At 43.6% G+C, this 27,499-nt stretch overlaps 1 protein-coding gene across 1 annotated transcript in view; it reads left to right on the top strand.

Moving 5' to 3' along the window:
• ALOX5 (arachidonate 5-lipoxygenase) overlaps positions 1–27,499 on the top strand; it is a 123,200-nt gene that overhangs the window by 29,430 nt on the left and 66,271 nt on the right. The window contains exons 2-3 of the mRNA XM_088475799.1: positions 20,972–21,170; positions 23,523–23,604. Coding sequence (XP_088331925.1) covers positions 20,972–21,170; positions 23,523–23,604 — 281 coding nt within the window. The remainder of the gene's footprint in view (positions 1–20,971; positions 21,171–23,522; positions 23,605–27,499) is intronic.

Raw genomic sequence — 27,499 nt, 5'->3', positions numbered from 1 at the left:
GCTTGGTAAATCTGACAGCCTAGAAGCCCCAAAAGAAACCTATGAGAGCTGCTACTGCTGTCGGAAGAGGAGGGACCACAGCAGATATCTCCAGTATCTGCTGCGGTCGCTCTATGTTACATCCAGGGGGTCCTTAATATTTGGGAATACCTCCAGGTGTTTTCAGATGATATCCCACAAATATTATTTGATTAATAGGCCCATACTTGAGTTAAACCTGCATCAAAAATGCTTCTTACTGTGGTGGTGTCACATATAATAGCACATCCTGCCCTTTACATCGTCTGCAAACATTCGTCATGATCCATTTAACATATTCTATAATGGTCTGTTTCCTTTTCCCCCATGTATTTCACAATCCCGTAATCTGACCTAAGCAACTCTTGCTACATAATCATTTGGTGTAACAGGATCCTCCTTCCCCACTAAAGACAACAATGAAGTATTTGGTGTCTGGGAACCCCTGCTATTTGTAAGAACCCCCCCTCCCTGGCATTTCAATAATAGTCATTTTATTGTCACAAAAGAATTTTGATGCCCTGGTCAAGATAAATGATCGGAAGTATATGCACAATTCACTGACATTCAAAATTCTCCTGTAACCTGCTTCAGGCTCCACAGCACTTTCTCATATGATCTGATACAGCTCTAAAAGCTGAAGCTACCGTAAAACCACTGATCATATCCCAATATATAAATCCATGATACAGCAGTGGTACAACCTCACCAGGCTGAGGGAACCTCGCTGTAATATATTCTATTCTGGCTCAGGGCTGCTTGGCTTTGTTGCTCAGTTTGCTATCAGCAACCCCTGTCGAGCAGTCATAAGTGGAAGCTAGAAATGTAAACTTTTGGCCTGGGGGCAATAACAAGAGGACAAGGCTCCAACACTCTGCAACAGAATATGTGCATTGCCAAACCCTGTGGATGTGACTTCTTTCATGTAGATGTGATTTAAGACACCCAATTAAACATATAAATAAAATATATTAAGAATTATAAGCAAACAAGCACAGCAATATCTATATGCACAGCTCAGTCTATTTTAATGATAAGTTTAGAAAATAGCAGATTCTAAGGTCTGCATCACAGTTCGGTATACCATACAAAGAGCATCTTACGTATCTGGCACAGAATACACTCTTGTGGCCAATGTAAAATACACAGGGTACCAGTGGCGGAACTAGAGACTGGTGGGTCCAGGTGCAAGGCTATGCTTTGGACCCCCCTATGCAGTGCCTCCAGTAGTGGTTCCCCTATGCAGTGCCCCCAGTAGTGCCCCATATACAGTGCCCCAAAAAGTGATCCCCCTATGCAGTGCCCCCATTAGTAATCCCCCGTATGCATTTTCCCCAGTAGTAGTCCCCCCTATGTAGTGCCCCCAGTAGTAGTCCCCCCTATGCATTGCCCTCAGTAGTAGTCCCCCCTCTGCAGTGCCACCAGTAAAAGTCCCCCCTATGCATTGCCCCCAGTAGTAGTCCCCCCTATACAGTGCCCCAGTAGCAGCCACCCCCCATACAGTGCCCCCAGTAGCGGCCCCCCCAATACAGTGCCGCTAGTAGCGGCCACCCCCTTATACAGTGCCCCCAGTAGCGCCTCCCTATGTTGTGCAAGTCCCCCGTGCCCCCTTACACACACACAAAAAATGCATCTTACCTGAATCCCCGATCCTGCCGCGACCGCCGCTGTCCGCTCCTCCTGGACCGCTCTGCATTATGTGAGAGACGGAAGGCGGAGCACATGAGTGAGCTCCAACCGGCTCACTCCGTGGACGCAGCAGCCAATGAGAGTCTGTCTGACTCTCATTAGCTGCTATAACAAATAAACAGCGCCGCTGGCGGCTGTGTGTTTGCTACTGTGTAGTGCTGATTGCTCTCACTGCGGTCTGCCCTACACTTTTGGGGCCTGGGGGACACAAGCGGCGGTTGCAGCAGCAGCTATGGGCCCCTGCACCACAGTGGGCCCCGGTGCAACCCACCAGCTGCACCGCCACTAGTTCTGCCTCTGCAGGGTACCCTAGCTGAAAAATAATGCAAAGACCATTTTAGTGACCATGGATGGAAGTTTGCATTATCAATCACCAGAAGGGGCCTGGCAATGCCGTTAGAGCAGAGGCCTCTTCTAAGGATGTATGAACAGCACATGTGCTTCTCAGAGAGCAATCTAGTGACCAATATCGAAAGCAGGCCCACAAACCATCGGTGGATTTAGAATATGTACATGCTCTCAAATCTGTGGGGACTTTATAATGCATACCCAACTGTCCTATGGCTGGGATGTGCGGGATGCCGACGGTCTAAATACCGGTGCCGAAATCCCAACAGGTCGGGATCCTGGCACCAGTATCCCGACCGTCAGCATTCCGAAAGGTAAGTGTCGAAGTGCACGGGGAGGGTAGCGTTAGGTAGCGGGGTTAGGTTTAGGCATTAGGGGAAGGGTTAGGCACCAGGGAGGTTGAGGTTAGGTTTAGGCACTAGGGGGGGGTTAGGTTTAGGCACCGGGGAGGGTTAGGGTAGGGGTAGGGAAAAAACGTACCTTCCGTTCCAATGGGTGCCGGGATTCTGGCTGTCGGGATGCCACTGTCTGTATTCGAACAGCAGCATCCCAACAGCCGGGATATCATACCCAGCCCCCTATGGCTATAAATTAGTTGGTGAGAATAGTTGGGGCATTATGCAGTAGGGGTGTGGGCAAGCAGACCAAGAATCAGAGTAGTATTATAGCACATAAAGGGGGAAAGATATGTTCCCTGTAAAAAAATATATAAAATCATTAGAAGTTCTGTAATTGTACTCACATTAAAGAATGTGGTTTTCTAATATTCAAATGATTAGCAGTCATACAATTACCATGTAACAAAGGGTTCAATTCTGAAACTTTAGGTAGGTTCTGTCATACAAACAGGAAAATTAATTCTTAGAAATGGTTGTTAAATATTGTTTGTAGATAGCAGTGTCTAACTGTACCACACTCTTTACATGTTTTGGAATATCTTTGCACATTAGTAATTATAGCAAGGATTACTTCCAACTGAGATAGTGGTTTTCTTTAGGTATTACAATTATTTATGTTTTATTTCAGCACCTTCCTCTCACTCTGTGGCCTATTTATCAATCCCGTTGGCCCCATATATACAGGAATATTTAACAATTATCAGATTTTAGAGCCAATAATTGTATTTTCTTATCACTGCTAATCACAGTAAGTTTTGCCCAGATGTATCAAAAATCACACGCAGGGACAGGGGCTCCTAAAGTAGTCCATCCCTCCAATGTGTTCAGAGTGAAGTGACCACATCAGAGCTTGGTAAATCTGACAGCTTTGGAGGCTGTGGCTACTATTGGAAATGGAAGGACTGTGGCAGATATGGAGATATCTGCTGCAGTCCCTCCATGGTACAGATGTGTCTTTGCTTATCTAGCCTCAATACGCCTTGGAGTGCGATATGACTGGGCTGGCGTGATAGATCAGCACAGTCTCCTTGTGCTTCCTAGTCGCATCGAATTGCAACCTAGATGCATTTTTGGCACAAAACACCCGGCGCTAACAGAAGCTCACGCGACCAGTCTAGCAACAAGGGGCTATCCGACGTGACTGCAGCAAAGAACACATGTGAGAACACATCTGTACATTTGGTTCTTGCTGGGGGATATTCTGCAAATATTATTTGATAAATAGATAATGTGGAATTAGCATTATACGCATTTTTTAAGTAAAGTGGCTAATTACTAACTGTCTACCAGAGGATATATTGCAGCTTTTACTTACATTTTATGCACAATTTACAGCATACCACTGTTCCCATACAATGTATGGGGACGGTGCAGTAGTGCAATTTAACAATCTTCGAGCGTGTCTGTATAGAGTAATGCCCCTTATATCTTGTCATCCCTCATGGTGGGAAGGAGCTGATTATAATGCCCATCACAACGACAGTACTTTGTATTGCACAGTAGTAAGAAATGCTGATCAGTATGTAACCAAATAATTATTATATTTCAACCATACTGCATATATGAATGCAGGGTGAACACTATGTAACAAAGTTATAAACTCACATTTAATCAGTACAAGAAATACAGTAGTACACAGTAGTACAGGACTAGAGTCAAGCTCAACAGTGTCTTCTTTCCCCGCTGATTCACAGTAGTAATAATCACAAAATACATCAATAAAAATACAACAATACATTTCTAAAAAGTTATAGTTGAAATATACCAATCATTTGGTTACATACTAATCAGGATTTCTTGCTATGTAATAAGGTGAGATTGGTGTTTTTGGATACAAGCGCTGTCTGTCTTTGTCTTTCTGTGCACTCACTACAGGGATATTTACCTCCGCCTCATTAGACAGCTACTACAGTATACCATCATCATCACCTATTTACAATTGTGTAGGCCACACTGCCATATAGGATAAAAGATCACAAGATCATTCCAGCGACATCCTCTTGTGACCCTCTGATCTACACACAGTGAATGCATCCACATATAATAAGTCTCATACTATGATAGGGTGCAAGCACAACATAAGTCTGCATTTAAGTTTCTTGTTTTCCCCATTACCTGTGCTGAATGGGGCTGCCGCTGCTGCAAGTCTGGCCATGGCCGGCCGTGTCCCATAAACACGGCGGTAGCGCCACGCATGCGCATAACACCGGTTTCTGGGGACTGCATCGTTTGCACCCCCAAGAAGCCCTGTAGGTTGCCAAAAAGGCAGGGCAGTGGCTTCCAATGGAAGCCACTCTCTGCTAATCGCAGCCCGGACTGGCAGTCCCACGGGGAGGAGATACCTCTCCCTGCTCCCAGGGGGAGGAGACACCTCCCCCTGGGGCTGCCTGTCCTCTGCGTGACGGGCAGGTGGCGCTTCCAATAGGAAGCCACTCTCTGCTAATCGCAGCCCGGACTGGCAGTCCCACGGGGAGGAGATACCTCTCCCTGCTCCCAGGGGGAGGAGACACCTCCCCCTGGGGCTGCCTGTCCTCTGCGTGACGGGCAGGTGGCGCTTCCAATAGAACTGCACTGGCTCACTGAAGTGGAGGATTTTACTGGGGGGGCTGCAGCCTCGCATCCCCTAGGTAAAATCTGCCACTGGCTGTAACTGAACATTGACACGATGCGCCTGTTCACGCAAATCCTTAAGGTGCCATTTAGGGTACCACAAGGGCCGGCCCTAGCCCAAATTTTTTGGTAAGCGAGTATATTTTTTGGCGGCCCCGTATGCAGTGCCCCTTTTACAGTGCCACCGGTAGTGGTCCCCTCTGTGCAGTGCCCCTTGTGAACCCCAGTAGTATTCCCCTTATATAGTGCCCCCAGTAGTAGTCCCCTTATGAAGTGCCCCCAGTAGTGGTACCCCCTATGCAGTGCCCCTTTTACAGTGCCCCCGGTAGTGGTCCCCCCTGTGCAGTGCCCCTTGTGCCCCCAGTAGTATTCCCCTTATATAGTGCCCCCAGTAGTAGTCCCCCTATGCAGTGCCCCCAGTAGTGGTACCCCCTATGCAGTGCCCCTTTTACAGTGCCCCCGGTAGTGGTCCCCCCTGTGCAGTGACCCTTGTGCCCCCAGTAGTAGTCCCCCTATGCAGTGCCCCCAGTAGTGGTACCCCCTATGCAGTGCCCCTTTTACAGTGCCCCCGGTAGTGGTCCCCCCTGTGCAGTGACCCTTGTGCCTCCAGTAGTATTCCCCTTATATAGTGCCCCCAGTAGTGGCCCCCCCCCCCTTGTAGTGCCCTTAGTAGTAGTTCCCCCTCTTGTAGTGGCCCCAGTAGTAATCCCCCCTCATAGTGCCCCCGGTAGTATTCCCCCCCTTGTAGTGCCCCCAGTAGTATTTCCCCCCCTCGTAGTGCCCCCAGTAGTATTTCCCCCCCCTTGTGCCCCCAGTAGTAATGCCCCCCTGTAGTGCCCCCAGTAGTATTCCTCCCCTGTAGTGCCCCCAGTAGTTATGCCCCCTGTAGTGCCCCCAGTAGTATTCCCCCCTGTAGTGCCCCCAGTAGTAATCTCCCCTCATAGTGCCCGCAGTATTATTTCCCCCCCCCATAGAGCCCCCAGTAGTATTTCCCCCCCTTGTAGTGCCCCCAGTAGTATTCCTCCCCTGTAGTGCCCCCAGTAGTAATGCCCCCATGTAGTGCCCCCAGTAGTATTCCCCCCCTGTAGTTCCCCCAGTAGTAATCTCCCCTCGTAGTGCCCCCAGTAGTAGCCCCCCCTTGTGGTGCCCCCAGTAGTAATCCCCCCTTGTGGTGCCCCCAGTAGTAATCCAACTCCCCCCCGCGCAGTAGAGCCGTAATAAAAAAAAAAACCACTTACTTGACACCCGCTCCTGCTTCTGGTCCCGCCGCCAATATCAGCTCCTCCGTCTGCCGCTTTGCATTATGGGAGTGACGTCACATCATGACGTCACTCTCATTACCCACTGCGGGAGCCGGAAGATGTCCGGCTCTGGCAGTGGGAGCAGCAGCCGATGAGAGTCTGTCTGACTCTCATCAGCTGCTAAAGCAAACACACAGCTGCCGGAGCCGGCGGCTGTGTGTTTGTGCTGTGTAGCGCTGACCAACCTCCGTCCGGTCAGCACTACACACGCGGTGCAGCTGTGTCACAGAGACACAGTCTGCCCGCAGCCCGCAGCTGAGGCGCCCTTCACTATGTGGCGCCTTACGCAGCTGCGTACCATGCGTAACGGGAGAATCAGCCGTGGGTACCACCCCCAAATGCCAGCAGTATGTCAATCATGTTGCAGCTTTTGGGACACTGCAAGAGACATCACATCCCCAGATCTGCATATGCACGGTATGGCTCCTGCGCTTGCACAGATCCAGAACTATCAGCCAACTGCGAAAGTAATCAAAATAGCATCCACCTCTCGATCAGCCCCACTATCCAATAGGGCTGGGGTTGGGAGGAGAAATATCAGGGGCAGGTTTTATTTGGGAAATATTGGTGTGACTGTCATACTGTGTGCATTCACACATGCTTAGATGTGTGCGTGACTTTCGTGATAGAGTTTTGTCACATATTGTACTGTACAGTAACGGAAGTGATTTTATCAGGCTGGGGTGAGTGATTAAGGGACTAAACTTTATCTTTAGCAACTTTTTTTTAGTACTTAAAAGTTGATTATTTTATTGGAGGAAATGATTCATTCATACTAGTGAAAGGAGTGTCTGATGACCTGACAACCTTTGTGCAAATAGTTATTGTTCTAATGTTGTCTGGATTTCATATCAAATTAAGTTGCATGGAGATCAAACTGATCTACTAGTATTACTGTTAGCAGTGACACAATCTGGACCATATCTGCACAGAATTACCAAAACACAGAACTTTTGCAGCTGGGGACTTTTGCAGGAAAGAAGCAGATTATTATATGAATGACTTAGTATGCACGATGCATGCAGTATTCTTAACAAATCTTTCATTCGGGGAGCTAAATATAAACAGTGAAATGTGTCTGTGCATTAAAGGGTTTGGGAACTATTGCACTGTATAAAAATATTTTAGTAAAGGAATGAGTGGGATATTATTGGCCAGCTGCTGAAACCACAATGGTTGAAGGACCGATAGACCCTTTGTTACACTGCGTATAGTAACTAAAATTAAATTACACTTAGCTGGACTTCCCTAGTGTTTAGAATTCAGCAAAATAATAGAAAATATGGCATTGACATATTTACTGGAGATATGTTCATAAGTTCAAAATCTGATAATGAGCAATCTGCTGCTGACCAGCGTCACAGCAAGCTTCATATAATTATATGAAGCTGTGATGAGCACATATACAGCAAGCTCAGGAGGGGGTATCTTTCCGGCGCTTGTTCCCCTTGGGCAACGCCATCTATAGGTCCCCGTGGCTTGTGTTAGCCTGGCACAAGCGCACAAGCCCCTGGCTTCTAGGGACTGCATTGGCTGTAGCCGTAGAAGCACATTATGGCTGGCAGCAAAACTTGCGCATGTGCACAACCCCCTTCCTATCTGAAATGCAACTTTTAGGCATGAACTGCAGACCCTAGAAGCATATTAAAGCTGGCAGAAAGGCATGGGAGTGGCACTCCAGATTGCAGTCCAGACTGCCGGCCCAACATGCAATTAGCAGACAGTGCTTCCAATGGCATGCCACTGCATCACTGGGGGCTCACTGGTGGTGGTGGATTTTTACTAGATAGCTGCAGCCTCTAGGTAAAATCTGCCACTTTATATTACTGGTTACAAACTGCAACAAAATATCCTCAGTCATACAAATGGCTTCTTTTCATTTGAATATTGCAGTAGGTGTGAATAAAATTCTGCGTAAAAAAAAAAAAGCTAAAGCTGGGCATCCACTATACAATTATCTGTCAGATATCTGTCCAATCTGGCTGGTTGGAATGAAAACCTGGTAATGTATGGGAGCAAATGACAGTCGTCCATTTGCTCACAAACACTGGAAAATAGCCAAAAATGGTTTTTCAGACAAATTGGTTAAAACACACAAATGTAACCAATTTGAACAATTTTTTTTGTCCTTTTTTCAGTGTGTAAAACCATATGATCGACTGTCATTTGCTCCCATTGATTACCAGGTTTTCATTCCAACCAGCCAGCTTGGATAGATATCTGACAGATAATTGTATAGTTGATGCCCAGCTTTACAACCACTAAAGTCAATGTCGGTAAACACCCTCCCTGGGTCCTATTTATATCTTTTCACACTAGATATAATCTATAGATGGCTGTTGTGTGAAGGTTTCAACCATGGGCTTCCTATAGGAAACACTGTTTTAAACATACACTGTATAATCCAAAATTGTTGTAATATAATTCAGAAAATAAATATAGTGTGAATGATTTGCTCATCTACAGTTATAGGGGCATATATAATAGGTGTTCTGTACTGCTGCATATCTCAGTGTTCTGTACTGCTGCATATCTCAGTGTTCTGTACTGCTGCATATCTCAGTGTTCTGTACTGCTGCATATCTCAGTGTTCTGTACTGCTGCATATCTCAGTGTTCTGTACTGCTGCATATCTCAGTGTTCTGTACTGCTGCATATCTCAGTGTTCTGTACTGCTGCATATGTCAGTGTTCTGTACTGCTGCATATCTCAGTGTTCTGTACTGCTGCATATCTCAGTGTTCTGTACTGCTGCATATCTCAGTGTTCTGTACTGCTGCATATCTCAGTGTTCTGTACTGCTGCATATCTCAGTGTTCTGTACTGCTGAATATCTCAGTGTTCTGTACTGCTGCATATCTCAGTGTTCTGTACTGCTGCATATCTCAGTGTTCTGTACTGCTGAATATCTCAGTGTTCTGTACTGCTGAATATCTCAGTGTTCTGTACTGCTGCATATCTCAGTGTTCTGTACTGCTGCATATCTCAGTGTTCTGTACTGCTGAATATCTCAGTGTTCTGTACTGCTGCATATCTCAGTGTTCTGTACTGCTGTATATGTCAGTGTTCTGTACTGCTGCATATCTCAGTGTTCTGTACTGCTGCATATCTCAGTGTTCTGTACTGCTGCATATCTCAGTGTTCTGGAATGCTTTGCAGGGCTACTTTTTAATAGTCAGATTCTGGGACAGAAGAAAAGAGCCTGTGCTGACAAATGTACAGTGATCGTTTCGTATCCCTCTCCTAAAAAAATCCTGTGGCATCATGGCTCAAAGGCCTCAATGGGCTAACGCCATCTAAAGATGGCAATGGCTAATGGGGCCAAGCTCTTTAGAACGTATTCATCATAACTAAAAGAATGTTTTTCCCACCTTTTTTTTTACTTATTTATGTTCTTTTCAAGTATCACTGCTATTCATCTAACCTGTAACGGAGATATCACTGATATCTCTTTGTTACAGTCCTGCTGCGTTCAATTCTACGCTAAAGTATTGGGATGCCATTTATCAAATTCTGAAAATTATGTATTTTTGGAATTTGATGGTGTTTTTGTACTCCATCCTGAGATGGCGTACAGCCCCCGTAAGGCTTCACGGTATACAATCGGGAAACCGGCTGCCTTAATACCGACAGCCGGCTTCCCGTCTGTCATATCCCGGCGAGGGTGAAATGCCGGGCGTCTAGATGTAGACACCTGACATTTCCCCGACACTGGGAGACCGGCGCACGGCATCCCAAAAGAAGGGATGCCGGGCGCCGCGAGTGGACAGCCGCGGGGGGGGGAGGGTTAGGTTTAGGGCACCCGGGGGGGACTTAGGGATAGGCACCCCCCGGGAGGGTTAGAGTTAGGCTAGGAGGAGGGAGGGTTAGGGTAGGGCACCCCCGGGGGGTACTTATGGTTAGGCACCCCCCAGGGTGACTTAGGTTTATGCAGCGGGGATGGTCGGGACCATCGTGATCATCACCTGGCCGCTCTTTAAAGCTGTGGGTGGTCAACCAGAAGGCCGGTTCAAAAAAAAAATGCCACCCTGTTTCAGAGAGAGCGTTCTGAAAGAGCGTCCAGCTCTGAATCAGGGCCTATGTTCATATCCGGCTGCACTGTGTGTGTTCTCCTCACTGCTGCATGCTCCTGCTGACGGGAAACGTCTCCCCTCTGTTCGCTGGTGGCACTTGTAAGTAAGCTTAATAATGAACTGTTTATTTACTATAAACAGACAATTGAAGAAGCACTCACAAGTGCCAACTGGGAACAGACAGAGGGGAGAGGCTTCCCGTCAGCAGGAGCATGCAGCAGCCGGTATAACATAGACAAGTATTTAAAAAAAAAAATATATATATATATATATATATATATAAATAATGCAGCTGTAATCAGTGCTAAGCATGCAGCGCTTATATGAACAGAAGCATCACATGCGCAGTACTGATTACAGCTGCGGTAAGGTAGGAGCAGGCAGGAAAAGTATCTCTTTTCCTAAAAGCTGTCATCGCAAAAAGGACAGTTTTCAGAATAGATACTTTTGGAGCAGAGCAATGATGAATTAGTCCGGTAATTAGTTAAAACTGAATGAGTTATGATGAATAGACTTCTAGGTGTATACTGTATTTACTAAAGTGTGAATTTTTTTGGAAGTGGAGATGTTGCCCATAAAAACCAATCAGATTCTACTTATCATTGATTTAGCACCTTCTAGAAGATAATAGCTACAATCTCCACTTCTAATAACCTGCACTTTAGTAAATATACCCCCTAACCTTTTGTGAGCTTGGTAAATGGGGCATATTTACTAAACCTATTGGGACTTCTTTTGCCAATGTAAAGACAAAAACCACATCAATTATCTGAATAAGCTGCTGCAGTACCACCTTGTTAAATAGACCTGATGCTCAAAAATGCAATAATCCTCAGACTACCCCCTTTGTTGTTATGGGTCACCTTCATGGCTGCACAGATAGTACACGCTCAGATTGCACATTACCTTTAAGATGAACCAGACTTTATGATGGTTATTCTACTCTAATACTCTAATATCTGTATTTGTTCAAATTGAAATTAGGGATGAGCTCCGAACATCGGGGATCCAAGTTCACCCAAGCCGCGGTTCGAGTGTTCCCGCCTGACTCGGATCCCACTGCGAGGCTGAACGTCATCTCCTGACATCGGATTCTCGCGAGAGTTCAGCTCTACATAAGGCGCGGAGACTGGGACGCCATTTCTCTCCCAATGTTCGCAGGCATGGGACAAGGAGTTCCGTGATGCATGCATGAAGAAACAGATGCATGGACGGATCTCCGTCCGTGCATCTGTGTCTAATAAAAATTAATAAACGTGTAAAAAAATTAAAATAAAACAGCATGACCCCTCCCCCAATAGAGCAACTAGCCCCGGGCTTTAGTGACCCAGTGCTGGTTGTGCAAAATACGGGGGACAAACGATGTAGGGGTCCCCCGTACTTAAGCACAACCAGCACTGGGCTAGTCAGAACCAACCCTGGTTGCCAATATACGGGGGACAAATTACATAGGGGTCCCCCGTACTTTACAACCAGCACTGGGCTCTGATCTGGAAATGCAGGTGGAAAAAATGCATAGGGTCCCCCTGTATTATCCAGAACCAGTACCAGACTTTTTCTAGCAGGGGGCTAATGCCACAGCGGGGGAACCCTATCACTGGGCCCCCCAGCCGAAGCATTAACCCTGACTGCTAGTCAGCCCAGGCCGGGGATCCCTGGGGAGCTGGGGACCACCCCAATAAATGGGTCCCCCTCTACAGGACACCTGAGGCCTAGGCCGATAGGCCGGGGCAATCCCTGGCACCCCTGGCCAGTGGGTGCCGGGTTGATAGTGTAAGTGTAATGTAAAAAAAACAAGAGTATAAACATAGGGCCTGATTCAGACCCACTCGCAAGCGGCTGTCCGCTCGCAAGTGGGTCGATGTTGTGCTCTGCGCATGTGCACAACGGCGGGAGCTCCGTCGTGCGCATGCGCCAGACGCGATGAGCGAAGGACTTTCCTTCGCTCGTTGTGTCTGATCAAAGGGGGCGTGCTGTCGATGTTGATTGACAGCACGCCCCCTTTGGTGGGCGTGCCTCCCTGACGGGGGCGTTCCCACGGGAACGCCTCCCGTCAGAAGCCGGCCCACTGACATCACTAGTGATGTCAGTGGGAGTGATTTTGGCTCTGATAGAGCCAAAATCACTCCGGGGCTTGCAGTTGAAAACCTCAACCGCAGGCTCCGGCTCGCAGTTTCGGTGGTCGCGATGGTCACGACCATCGCGGCCATCAAACTGCACGCTCGTATAGGCTGTGGGTGGTGACCCACAGCTATACGAGCGTCCAGGAGGACGCTCCATTTTTATGGAGGGCGGCCCTCATTCAGAGCGTGCGCTCTGCTCAGAGCGTACGGCTCTGAATGAGGGCCATAGTCTTTACAGTAGAACTGCAGGTGCCAGCAAGCCTCCCCCGCATGCTGGTACTTGAAGAACCACAAGTACCAGCATGAGGTGCATTAAGGGTCCGCTGGTACCTGTAGTTCACCTGTAAAGAAATGTTTAAATAAACACAATACACACACACTGTGATAGTAAAGTTTTAATACATACATACATACACACTCACACATACTCACCTACATTACCTAGACTGGTCCACTTCTCCCAGTAGGCATCCATGGTCTTGGTAATATAATAAAACAAGTAACGCGATCAACGCAACAGGCAACAACCACGGTGGTTGTTACCTCCTGAATGAGGAGCTCAGATGCGGCTCTAGCCTTTGTAGAGACGTATCTGAGCGTTCATTGGCTGGGAGAGGTCAGCCCCCACCTCTCACAGCCAATGAACGGCTCCCTCCATTGAAGTCAATGGAGAGCCGCAGAGTTACAAAAGTTTATTCTGCAGTTCCCACCATTGACTTCAATGGAGGGAGCTGTTCATTGGCAGAGAGAGGCAGGGGCTGACCTCTCTCAGCCAATGAACCCTCAGATACGGCTCGACAAAGGCAGAAGCCATGTCTGAGCTCCTCATTCGGGAGGCAACAACCATCGTGGTTGTTGTCTGTTGCGTGGATCACGTTACTCTTTTTTTATTTAAGTGGCTGTGCTGGCAAAGTGACTGTGTATAGGGGGCACACTGCACACTGATGTATGCTGCGCTATACTCTGCTGATTAAAGTGTCAAGACTCACAAGTGGCTGTGTACAAAAAAAAAGTTTAAAATAGTAAAAAAACTTTCAAGACAGTCAAAGGAAAAAAAAAAAAATATATATATTTTTTGGTGTATACAAGCACCGTGACTCAATTGAGCAATAGCCCTCTGTGTGTATAAGCACTGTGACTCCTTGTGCAATAGCCCTCTGTGTGTATAAGCACTGTGACTCCTTGGGCCTTAGCCCTCTGTGTGTCCATAACACACAAGTACTGTCACTCAGAAGTGAGTGGCAGTAAGTGGAAATGTTTCATAGATGTGCTTTAAACTGCAGAGTCTGTCGCTTAGTAACCAGCCAGCTCACTGCATCCTTTGGCCAATAATGGTGAAACCAATATTGTGAGCTGTGAGGTGGTCTAAATTGACTGTAAATGATTGGAAATTAATTTCATTGGAGTTAATAATACTCTATGAACAAAAAAAAACACAAATTATGTGATTTTAGCTTTTTTTGTCAGTTTTTGCAAAAAAAATATCCAAATCCACAACCAGTCACGGCAGGTTTGGCAAATCCAAATCCAAAGCAGGACGACAAATCAGAACTAAATCCAAATCCAGCAAAAATGGTCCGGCGCACATCCCTAATTGAAATACAAAAATGTATTTGCGATTGAAGAGGTCTCTAATTCCTAGATGTAGCCTCCTCCCCATGCAATGCAGATTCAACCTCTGACACATCACTGCCATGTGTCACTAAGATAGGTGGACATATGAGTCTATTCATAACCTCCATCCAATCTTTGGACGCAGCACTCGCTCTCAGACGCCTCCTGCAGCATTAAATATTTTCTCATATTCTAATGCTGCAGGAGGTGTCTGAGAACAAGAGACACACCGTGACAGAATTGGGTCACCCGCTGGCCATCTGAGTAAGCCTAAGCTTATACAGAATGACTGCTGGAACTGCTCAGCCGGGGATAAGAAATCTGCACCAAAAACCAAAAGAGGTATTGAGAATCTATGGTCCAGGAAGAAAGGAAAAGGTCTAGTAAATAAAAGTTGTTTTGACACACAGGAAAAGATTCTTAAGACACACAGGAAAGGATTTGTGTCATAACTTTTCAGTTAAATATAATAATGTGTCCCAAATCTTGAGCGAAATAGCCAAGTGTACTTGCTTGAAGATGAAATGCATCTATGGGAACTTATTCAATGGTTACAGTACTGTATATTCCTTTTTGAAGGAAGACTTTGTCAATAAACCCTATTATACACAGAATAAATGAAAGATAGATACTGTGTAAGTCAGACTGTAACGTGTCCACACAGAGAAAGAATGAAAGTTACATTTATAATATACAACAACAAAAAAGTTTCCATTTGTCTCAGGCCAAAAATTGCCTTGAAAATATAGCTTATAAACCCTATGACATTCACCCAAGCAAACCAGAAAGCTCACTAATATCCTGAGATGAAAGGAAGACAGTGGGGACAGGCGGACAGTCCAACAGCCGCATACTCCCAAGTGTTGGAACACCAAAGACAGTTGGGAAGATTTATCAAATCTTGGAGAGAGATATTCTAAATAATAAAATACTTATGTTTTATAATATTAAAAAATAAATCTCTAAAGTCTCTTGTTTGACTTGATTGCCATTATCAATGTAAAGTAGAATGTCATGGCAGATTGGCGATAGGGCTAACCGAGAGCTTTCACATTCTTTTAATGTAAATGGCACCGGGTTTTGCGCGTCTCGGACTTCCTCAGCCATCGTGAACCTGCCAAAAGTGAGCAGCCTCAGCAGTGGGGTATGTGAGTTACAGGCAGTGTGATTTTTTTAGAATGCCCCATGGTCCACACAAACTCCATGGGCCTGATTCAGAGCGACACACAATTCCAATGTTCATGTAGTTGAGCTTTTTATTTTCTCCTGCACATGCACAAAAATCCATAAAATTCCTAAAATCTCCTGTTGCGCATGGGTTACACAGAGCGTACACACAAAGGTGCTGCTGCAACTCAGACACATGGTAACAGAAATGTCTTGGAAAAGCGCTGGGTGTTCCTGGGAGGTGGTTAAAGAGACGCATAAGATGTTCCATCTTATGGGCATGTTATAGGAGTGTTGCGGGTGTGTCGCTAATGTGGACTGCTGCACCTGCCGGAGGGCAAGTTTAGATGGTGTGACTAAAGATGGCATCTGAAGACGCACCAGGAGGTATTACAGCTTCTACAGATGCTCATGGTTGGCACCTCAGTCCTTGCACATTCATACAGTAGATGTACACCAGGGAAGGGCTTTCTAGCAGCATAAAGTCACATAGAGTCAACCACCAAAATACGCATACAACCATGTATGTGACGGACATTCATTCTACTGCACAGGGGCCTATTCATCATCTGACGCCGGATGGTGCCCGATGATTAACTGTCCCACTCACTACAGGGGATACTTATCACTGCAGCTATGATCTGTGCAGGGCTAAAAGTAAATGAAAGTGTTAAAAAAAATGGTGTGGGATCCCCCTCAAACCCATAACCAACCCTGGACCTTTCAGCCTTGGTTGGTACAGGAACATAGGGGGGAAAATCAGCGTGGGGTTCCCCCTATTTTCCTATAACCAGCAAAGGGCTGAAACAGCTGGGGTGGTAATGCCATAGCAGGGGCATTACCACCCCAGTCCCAAACTGGTCAGCCCAGAGCTGGCAATCCTCAGAATGTCGGGACTCCAAAAATTAATTGGGGAATCAATCAGCCTGGGCCGGCACTTGGAGAACCGCAAGTGCTAGCATACCCTTACATTCTTGGCACACTGCCACCTATAGTTCCACTGTAAAGAAATATTACAAAAACAACAGGATACACACACCGATTGTTTTAACCCTTTATTAAACACACTCACACTTACACTTTATACTTACCTAATCCTTGGATGTGTGCTGCCCCCTTTTCCAGGTAGCAGTCCAGGGTCTGGGTAAAACAAAAAAAAACACAGATTCCCGAGCTCACAGACATTTACACCTGCAAAATCCAACAGACGTCGACGTAGATTTTCAAATTCAATTCAAACCGCAGCTGTTAGTAAATCTGCAATTTAGACACTGAAACACAATGTCAATTTCTGCTGATTTCAATCGATTTTAAAATCAAACACAAAATCGATCTTTAGTAAATAAACCCCCTACAATTGGTTGATTGGTTGCTTCTCCACTTGTCCGCTTTAGAAAGGTTTGATGCATCTCCCCATAGTATTTTAAAGGACTCCACTGTTACAGAGATGGCATCTGATGCTCCTATTTAATCAGTGGGGCAAAACCAGAGATTTCATACCAGCCTCTGAACGAAATGAGGATGATGGTATTGATGGTATCAAAATGGAAATGATGTACAATAATAAATATTTGTCATTCATATTTATTTTTTTGTTCCTCAAATATATATTGTATCTAGAAGCATAATATGTTCTAGCACAGCAAGAAAAGCCAGAATTGACATTGCAGCAGAAAATCCATCAAATATACAAATACGGCCCAGAAATAGACTCTATTGTGGGTTCTTCCTCTTTTTCTAACTTCCTCAGTTTCATTTATTTCTACAAACATTATACAAAAAAATCTCCCAAAAAGCAAGTCTGTATTTATTCCACGCACATCTCTTACTTAGCAGGTACACCATAGGGCTGTCCCCTATCCCCGCAAATGTTCTCATCTTAAATCTACAGAGAGATTATGAATCCCTTATTTCTTACATTTTCTTCATTGGATGACTAATCTGCCAAGCAATAACATTAAACTAGTACTGACATTGTTTCTTACCAAAGAATCACAAGTGGCTCAGGGACTGGACATCGACTTCTTTGCTAAGTATAGGTAATAATTCCTGGAGACTTTGTACAATGACAGAAGGGTAACGCATCCTAATCTAGAAACTGGAGTGACAGAATTTCACATAAAATGGTGTCCATATACTGACATCCTTGAAGCATATTTCTCAAAATAATTTTGCTGGAAGTCCCCCAAAATCAGCCAATTTTGGTCAATCATTTTTGTTCCTGTGTAGGGGATAAAAGGCGACAAGTTGTTTTGGAGTGACTAAAAGGTGGCAGACAGGCTTCCGTATAGGGACTACAACAGCTCAGACTGCTGTTTTGTAGGAAATAGACCATAAACTATCTGTGGGTGAATGTACAATGTTAAGAAAGATTCTAAAGAGCTGGAAACCATAGATACATTTTTTCCAGAAGTTTCAAAATTGGTTTAAGTTTAGCAATTTTTATATTAACAGAATTATTTTTTTTTTAAAACGATGACTGACCTTAGTAGTGAAGTTTCACCTTTTTAAATATTAAACTCTGAACAATCTACATACAGTATGTATTCTACTGGTCCTTAATCTTGAAATATGTAACAAACGGTATAGCAGGGGTTCCCAAACTCTGCTATTACAGTCAACTTTTTAAGGATATCCATGCTTTGGCACAGATGACTTAGTAAGTACCTCAGACAATATGATTTAACCATCTGGCTCAAGCATGGATATCCTTAAAACCTGGACTGTAATGGCGATGTTTGCGAACCTCTGCAGTATAGTATTAATTAGTTTATCCAGAGCACCATTTATAAATGTATAAGAAGGAGCATTCTAATGCTTTCCATATAGCTGATATATATATATATATTATATATATATATATATACAAATTCACGAGGGGCCGGCACTCTCCCTCCAGTTAGAATGCTCTGGTGTACTTCCCAAGGTAAATGTAATCGCAGCAGGAACGGGATGGCACTCAGTGAGACTCCAATAAAAATAAAGAACGCAGCACTACTTTGCTTTAAGTCGTCAGACAACTCACTGAGTCTCACCGAGTGCCATCCCGTTCCTGCTGCGAATATATATATATATATATTATATATATATATATATATATAAAACTGTGCCTCAAAAGTTTCATTGTTGGACTGACCCATCAGGAAAGGCATCCATTTCCTTAGAGCCCTGCCTCCACACTATTTAATTGGTCCATCATACCCCAGCCCAGGGCAGTTCTGATTATCCCTGTGAAAAACCTTCAGGTTTATGAAATTGAAGCCAAGGCATGAAGTGTCCACACAGCTATACAGTAGGTTATCTGATAGCTGGTCATTTATGCTGGTAAGAAGATATTCTATCACAGACTAACTCTGTGTTCCATCTGTATTCATGAGTAAGATGAGGGAATAAAAGATGGGGCAATGCTGATAAGAAGGGATTCATATACCCCTTTTTAATGCCATGTGTTGCCCCCAACACATGGCTTCAAACTGTTTACTTATACTAAACACCATTATAGTGATTTCAATTGAGCTTGTGGTTATAAATATATACTACAATGTTTCCATAAGTACTTTTACCTGCAAAAAAATATTACCAGGTGATAGGGCATGTTAATGTGTTTTACTGAATTTTAAAGAGCAAGTCTATTTGACATTAGCCCCGACAAGTTACCGGGTGTCAAAAAAGGGTGGTAGCTTTATGCTTTAAAGCCTGTGGCTATTCAATTAGAGCCCCTTTTTCTTGCCCGGTAACTTAACTGTTTATGGGCGTTAACACATAGAATCTGGAATAAATTCCCGGACCTTTGTATTAACATGGCCGCGGCACCCAAAAAAGGCTATTTATTGGGAATTTCTTTTCGAGCCACCTCAGGCTTGAAAAAAATCCCTTAACTGCAGCCCGCAGGCTGCCTTTGGTGCTAATTGAATAGTCCCAGGGATCAATTAGCCCACGGTAAATTGCCACAGCTAATTGAATTCTCCCATAAGCGTGTGTATGACTGAGCTGAATAGTATAAATGCAAATTAGGAGGGAGGCGCTTCTCTAACAGCAGACAGAGAATAATTAACAACTTGACAGACTTGTTTTGCAGAAATCCTCCTTATGGATTGGTGTATTAGTATACATGGACAGTGTCAGTGCTATGTATGTGGATGTGGTTATGCTATATAGTGGGGTGTGACAAAACTTAGAGTGAATAAGAATGTGGGTAGAATGATTATGAACATGGAGAATATATTAAATAACATTGATAATACTAATAATTGATGAATAGAATTTGTGCATATTGGGGGAGATTTATACAATCATGGAGAGATATAAAGTATCAACTCAGTTTCTAACTGTCATTTTTCTAGCACAGCCCATAAACATGACAATTAGAAGCTGTTTGGTTGGCACTTTATCTCTCTTCAATTTAGCTATCTCCAAGATTTTATACATCTTCCCCTTTGTTATGCTTCCTAGCACAGGAGAAAGGAGCAATTAAGGGAGGAGATGGGGCATTAAAATATACTAGCCATAAAATTTAGGGATGTGCAGGATTGAATTAGTTCGGAATTTCCTGCCAAGTTTGTATTTTTCCCGCCAAAAATTGGGTCTCAGAAAGAGGCAAAACATCATCTTTCATGGACCAACATCATGATTCCTGATGAAAGATGATATTTGTCAATGAAAGATGATGTTTTGCCTCTTTCGAAGACCCAATTTTTGGCGGAAAAAAGCGAACTTGGCGGGAAAATCCAAACTAAGCTGAACCTGCACATCCCTAATAAAATTATGTCTGAGTCAAAAAATAAATAGTGGGGCCCATGTGGGTGAGGAAGGTTTTACCTGCTTGAAGTTGAGGATTCCTGAGCTGTTGTGCACCACTAATGTGTGTGCAAGAAGACACAAGGGGCAGGATCAATACCAAAAATGTGGTCAAACCTCAGAAAATGCTGTTTTCTGAGCTTCAACCACATTTCCCATATGCACTAAGCTCCGGAAAGCTAAACTTTCCTGGAACCTGGACCCGATAGGCAATGCCATTTATAGAAGGTGTTACCTAATAGAAGCCTACTGGCTTCTTTTTGGAGACTTCCCCAAGAGGCATCCAATAAGATCCCACAGAGTCCCGCACAACTCTGCCGCCACCAGCCGCACATGCGCAGGCAGACTACTGAATTATAAATCTGAGAGTCCCCATATAGCAAAGGACAGCTCTTATCGGGAGAACTGTCCTTTGCTTACATCTACATGCATACAGCGTTACTAATGCCATCATGCATGCGATCAATGACAGAGAGCATCACATCCAAAATGCAATGCTTAATCCATCCCGCCCAAGATATGAGTGTAATCTACAAGTGGGAGGTTAACAGAAGGGGAAACAAATGTAGCAAACATTCTTAAGAGGACAAGTGGAGAAATTGCTGTGGTCATTACACCACTGTTTAGGATACCAGTACTGTCGCTTTAATCTTATCACAAGACATAATGTATGTATGCAGCTCTCATTTCATTTGTGTTCAGTATTTTATGTTTAATCAGAATACTATAGTAAAGATGAAGCATTAATAATGGGAATGTATATGAAACTAAATTAAACAAACTAAACAGAATTTGTAACTTTATTATTAACCTATTATGGTTTATTGTCTTTAGATTGATTCCTATGATGTTACAGTATCAGAAGATCTTGGAGAAATCCAACTGATTAAAATTGAAAAGCATAAATATTGGTATAAAGATGACTGGTATTGTCGTCACATTACAGTGAAGACCCCAGGTGGAGAGTATTTGGAGTTTCCTTGCTACAGGTGGATCAACACTGATAAAGAAATTGTTCTTCGTGAAGGCACAGGTTGGTATGAATAAACACTAAAGTATACTAGCTGAGCACTATCATGCAGACTTTTTATATTAATTAAGAGCTAACCTCAGGACTTTCTTTAACACTACCTCCCACGTAGTAGTCAAACAGATGCAACTTTAATATCAGTGTTTTTAGTTCTATAGAAACGTTTGTGCAAAAATATATGTGAAATTCAATTGAGTTGATCTTGTCTGCCCGCACTGGAGGGGCCACTGGTGGTAGGTAGTAGGTAATTGGGCCTTTATGGCATCTAAAATTTAAAAAGTTTTTATGGCTGGAGCAGTAAAAGTTACAAAGGTGAAGACACCTACATATTAGACCCTTTTATCAGCAAGTTAGTGCTAGTTTACTGATTTTTTTTATTTACATATAAAACTATGGGGATATTTATCAAATCTTGGAAAAAAATAAAGTAAAGAAATTGCTCATAGCAACCAATTATCTGTCATTTTTCTACAGTAAGAAGCTGATTAGTTCGTACTTTATCTCTATCCAAGATTTGATAAATCTCCCCTATATATTCTTAATAGAGCAGAAAAATTACAAGTGAAACAAATGCAGGATGATAAAAGAGGAGGCTGAATTCAAAAATAGTGAGATAATTCACAAAAAAATTATCAGAAAGGGATCTCAATGGGACATAAATGACTTATGTAATAGTGTACCAGTAAAGAACTGCCATCCTATAAAGGGGAAGTCAGCGATTGCAAACAGGAATCTTGCTTCATATGAAACTAATATTGATTTCTACATTACTTTCATCCCAACTTTATATTCTTACATAATTACACCTCAAGAGAACTCCTTAGTTTAGTTGTAAGAGAAAGGAAGAAAGGAAGTACAATTTGGAGACCACAGGCCAAATGTTAAACTGTAGCTCCGATATCCATAAAGTGAGGATTTTTCATTAAACCTGCTCTGGGATTTAAAACACTAATTTTTAACAAACTGGTTTTGCCTTTTAAAAAATTGACAATTTAAATCCACTGGAAAAATCGCAAACAAATCTGAGGCACCTAAAGGCTATTTATCATTTCCTAATGTGCTACAGAAGAACTTTCTACAAAGTCTACAGATGGCCTCCAGGCAGATTGCTCTCCTTTTATTTTAATTATTATTGATTAGCTTGCAAATGATCTTATTCATTAACTAGTAAAGGGATCCAGCATATTTTAAACAATTAACATAGTTAGCACATGAATGCATTTGGCTTAACTTTTTTTTCAATAAAATTATGACTACATTTTGAAAAACTATATTAATGCAGCTGAATACTATTCTAAATGATGATAACACATTCAAATAACAATGTAGATTTGTTAGCAAATTTGGAAATTTTAAACGTAAAAAAAAAGTTTCATTAATTAATTCAAATTAATAAAAATATTCATTTTAGAGACAATCGTTTCTTCTTGACCACTTTAGTAGCCAATTAGTATTAATAAGTCAGTACTTATTATTATATTATTACAGCACAACATAATATTTTAGTTTATTGAATAACAAATTGGATGCTAATATATTCTGAATTTGATATATTTTTTTTACTAGTATGCTTGTAAATTTGGTTATTAATTTAAACCTGATACTTCAAAGTGAGGGACATGTGATAAATATCAAGGCAATCCTATAGAGCAGTGGTTCCCAAACTGTGCGCCGCGGCACCCTGGGGTGGCCCAGGACACTTGCAGGGGTGCCTCAGGTTGGTGGCCCAGCACCAAATCAAATTATTTATGGTCAATGTAATGTAAATATGTGGACAAACAGAAGCGCAAACCTGTCACCCACTACATAAATGAACCTAAGGATGACAGGTCAGCACAATTCACTTCACTTTACTACTTCACTACATTTTTTTCAGAATTTCTCAATAACAAACCTTTGGCTTGTGCCATGAAAACAATTCTGATGCACTAGGGTGCCACAATTGAAAAAGGTTTGGGAACCACTGCTATAGAGTATTCTTCAAACTAATTGTCATAAGAAGTAAAATTAATATTAAATATTTGTATTATTATTGCTTTCTAATGACATAGAGGCCCCTTTCTGTATAGATCTAGCTAGTGCACAATACAGACTGCAACACACCCATCCCAAGAGGGAAAATGATACCCAAGAACTCTTATATACTGTACTTCATGGTACATGAGCAATGTCACCTCTATATTATTTCCACTTTAGAAACACTGAAGAATTAAGTCTATAAAGGATGATGATGATAGTAAAATTATAAGGGAACTTAATTCACTTTCCTACTCTGACCACAGAGTTTATAAACCAACATTGTATTGTGAAATAAGGCAATATAACTATGTTGTTTCTATTTTACTTTTTAAACAGCAAAGCTGGTTACACAGGATATAACGCAAATTCACAAGCAACACAGAAGAAAGGAATTGGAGAGCAGACAAAAACAGTACAGGTATTCTAAATGATAGGCCCAACACCACAATCATAATTATAATTCTTAAAATGTTATTGATACTTTTTTTTCTGGATATGCTATATGCCTGGCTCCCCTTCCTTCCCTTTTTCATTTATGTACCCCTATTTCTTTATGTTAAAATTTAAATAAAAATTATTATGAAAAAAAATGTTATTGATAAAATGTAAAAAATAAAAAAAATGTAATTGAAGAACCTAGTCCAATTTTTTTCAGACTTTCCTAAATCAAAAGTGCCAGAAATCACCAAAATGTATTTATTTGTCTCATCTCTCTACTTTATGAAGCAGTGATATTTTCTATACTAGTCAAGTGAATTACAAATCTTTGTGCCTTTTTTTGTGTTTATTTTGTTCCCAGAGTTCCACAGCAGCATCAATATTTTTTTTTTCCTTTTATCACATCAATAGAGATTCCAAAGTCTTTTAATGAGTCTTTAACTGAGTAGCAATGAGTGATTATCAGTAGTGGATTTTCGAATTCACCACCCCAGAGACTGCCTGGCAGTGTCAGTGTCCTCCCATTGGAAGTGCTCTCAGCTAATCACATGCTGGACAGGTTTGTTTTGTCCAATGGGGAGCCATTCCCCTATCACGGTAGCATTACCTGCCTTGTAGGGGCTGCAGCCAATATGGTCCCTAAAAGGAGCATGTTAATTCATGCACGATCTGTTGCGGGTGAATGGACTATTAAAACAACATATGATAACAACTGTAGATAAAGCCATAAGGAGTAAATGTGATCACATAAAAAATTGTAATGTATAATAAAATATAGTTAAAAAAACAGATTTAATGATTAGGAAATTAACCTGTGAATCATTGAGAAAAAAATAGCAATTTGTATTACTACTTTGCAAATTGACCTTTAGTAGGAGACTCCCTAGAACAGGGCTTGCCAAGTTTGGTCCTATAACAGTTCGTGTTTTCCAGATGTCCTAGCTGGTTCAAAGGTGACTTCATTACTAAATGACAAATGTAAAAGAAACACAGGTGGTGCATTCATTTACTAACTGACACATTTTAAAAGATATGCAGGTTACCTGAGAAACATGAGTCATCAGGGGTCCTTGGGGTTTGAAGTTGATTACCCCTGCGCTAGAACATTCCTCTCTTATGCAGAAAGGAATAAAATCAATATCTGCAGTTATATAATGACATTAGAAATCTGTTCTAAGAGTCACCTAATAGAAAGTGTTGGGCCCAGGAACATTGCTAGGTCCAAGCAACAGAGCTAGAGCTCTGAAGCTAAGTGTTCAGTTTATTCAGATTTTCTTCTATAATGGATTTACAACCGCTAATTTGATATATTTAAATGACTGTGTGCATTGTAATTTCAATCCTATATAGCTTTAATAAACAGGAACATCCTCTTTCCCTAGCAACATTATATTGTGTATGTGGTTCTACATATGTGGGGAGCTTGGTTGTGGAGTCAATATTCCTTTCCTGTAATCTACGTTTACAGAACATCAGTGGCCTTATTGGCAGTAAACCTTCTTTCATCTAAGATATTGCACAGTGAATATCTCTTTATAGAGAGGGATAGAAATGCAAATTACAATTACAAGGAAACAATCAGAGGCGGAACTAGCGGTGGTGCAGCCGATGGCTTGCACCGGGGTCCGTTGTGGTGCAGGGGCCCATAGCCGCTGCTACACCCACCGCTAGTGTCCCCCGGGCCCCACAAGGGAATACATACGATTTATCGCTGGACACAAGTCCGGCGGTTCAAATTCCGGCAGCAGGAGGCCGACACGGCTGAAAATCCCGATCATCTGCAGGTAAGTATGAACTAACCTAACCCTAGCCCTCCTTAGGGGTGCCTAACCCTAACCTTCCCCCCAGTGCCTAACCCTAATCCCCCTCTAAGTGTCTAAACCTAACCCCCCCTTCCCCGCTGCCTGAACCTAAGTCCCCCGGGGCGGTGCCTAACCCTAAGTCCCCCCCGAGGGTGCCTAACCCTAACCGTCCCTCCCCCTAGACTAACCCTAACCTCCCGGGGGTGTGCCTAACCCTGTCCCCCCCGGGAGCCCTAAACCTAACCCTCCCACCCCGCGGCTGTCCGCAGCGGAGCCCAGCATCACTTCAATCGGGATGCCGGGCGCCGGTCTCCCGGCGTCGGGAAAATTACTGGCGTCTAGAATTAGTGAGAGCGGTCTGCACTAAACAGTAACAAACACAGACTGAGACAGACTCTCAATGGCTGCTGTGTCCACAGGGGAAGCCAGCTGGAGCTCACTCATGAGCTCTGCCTTCTGGATCCCCCACAGTGGGTGACGGGAGAGACGTCATGACGTCTCTCCCATAGTGTAGAGCGGGCCAGGAGGAGAGGACAGCGGCGGTTGCAGCAGGAGTGGGGATTCAGGTAAACTTATTATACACAATTTATGGGCCTGCACCAGTCTGGGTTTGTATTAATTGTTATCTTTATGACAGAGAATAATTTTTCTTTTTGACCCAAAACTCATAAACTATTAGTTTTACAAAAATATATAACATTATTTTATATTAATATGAGGTGCTACCAATAACTCTGATTTGAATACACAAACTGTCACAGCCAGGGTATTTCAGCATGGCGCTAGGCGGGTGTTACCTGTGAGGTCGTTGTGGCGTGGGCTGTCTGGTGGTGGAGCTGGTGTCTGGTGGGGGGCTTTGGCTGCTCGCGTTGTTGTGCCGGCCTGTTGTCACTCTGGTAAGGCCTGGCGGTGTCTCCGTTACGTTTGGCATGGGCGCCGCCATTTTGCCAAAAGGGGGGGGTACTGTCACGGCCAGGGCATATCAGCATGGCGCTAGGCGGGTGTTACCTGTGAGGTCGTTGTGGCGTGGGCTGTCTGGTGGTGGAGCTGGTGTCTGGCGGGGGCTTTGGCTGCACGCGTAATGTGCAGGCCTGTTGTCACTCTGCGCTGGTAAGGCCTGGCAGCATCTCTGTTACGTTTGCCATGGGCACCGCCATTTTGCCTTCTGGCCATGTGATGCGGCTGGCCAATCCTGGTGAGTCACATGTTCCCTCCGGCCAGTAACAGCACGGGATGGGGTATTTAGGAAGGTTCAGAGCCTTCCTTCTTTGCCAGTGCAACGTGTATCTCAGCCTAGCTGAGAGGGAGTTCTCTGTGCTTATACTGTTCCTGTGAAATTCGCTGTCTGCCAGTCTGCCTGTCAGCTCCTAGCTTCCGCTGGACTACCCCGCTTCCTCCACCACCCTTGCCCATACCTGAGTGCCTGAGCCTGCTGATATCCTACTCATTTGCCTTAGTTCACTACTTGCATACCTGGCTTATTATTTTCCTGCATCACTACCTGCATACCTGGTTGATTATTCCAGTCTCACTACCTGCACACCTGGACAGTTCTAATTGTTTCTACTTGGACATTAACCCATTACTCCCACCACAGAACTCTAGTGCACGTTTATATATACCTGGACTTTTATTTACTGCCATATTTTATATCTACTCAAGCACCTATTAAAAAACCTAGTTTTATATTCAAACCCGCTTCTGTGATCGCTCCTGCTACCACCCCGGGTCCACAAACAACCCAGAACATAACAGTATGCACTGGCCCCATGGAGCCGGCCACGGATCAGGAGTCAGGAGTGGATTTGTTCCGATGCATTTCTGGTCGTTTAGAAAATCTGGAAAACATGCAGCATCAGATGGCTCAATTCCTGCAAGAGATGTCTAAGCGACAGGATAGTTTAAAAACTTCCTTTTCTACCCCTGGAGTACCAGCAACCACATCCGCATCAGCGTCTGGGAATACAGGAGGCAGATCATCTCCCCGCTTACATCTTCCTTTACCAAGTAAATTTGATGGCAACCCTAAACTCTGCCGAGGATTCCTAAATCAGTGTGACATACATTTTACCC

The sequence above is a fragment of the Taudactylus pleione genome, unplaced genomic scaffold (assembly GCF_031769625.1).
Source record: "Taudactylus pleione unplaced genomic scaffold, aTauple2 ptg000016l, whole genome shotgun sequence".
In the NCBI taxonomy this organism is placed as follows: Eukaryota; Metazoa; Chordata; class Amphibia; order Anura; family Myobatrachidae; genus Taudactylus; species Taudactylus pleione.
This window is presented reverse-complemented; position numbering and strand designations above follow the sequence as displayed.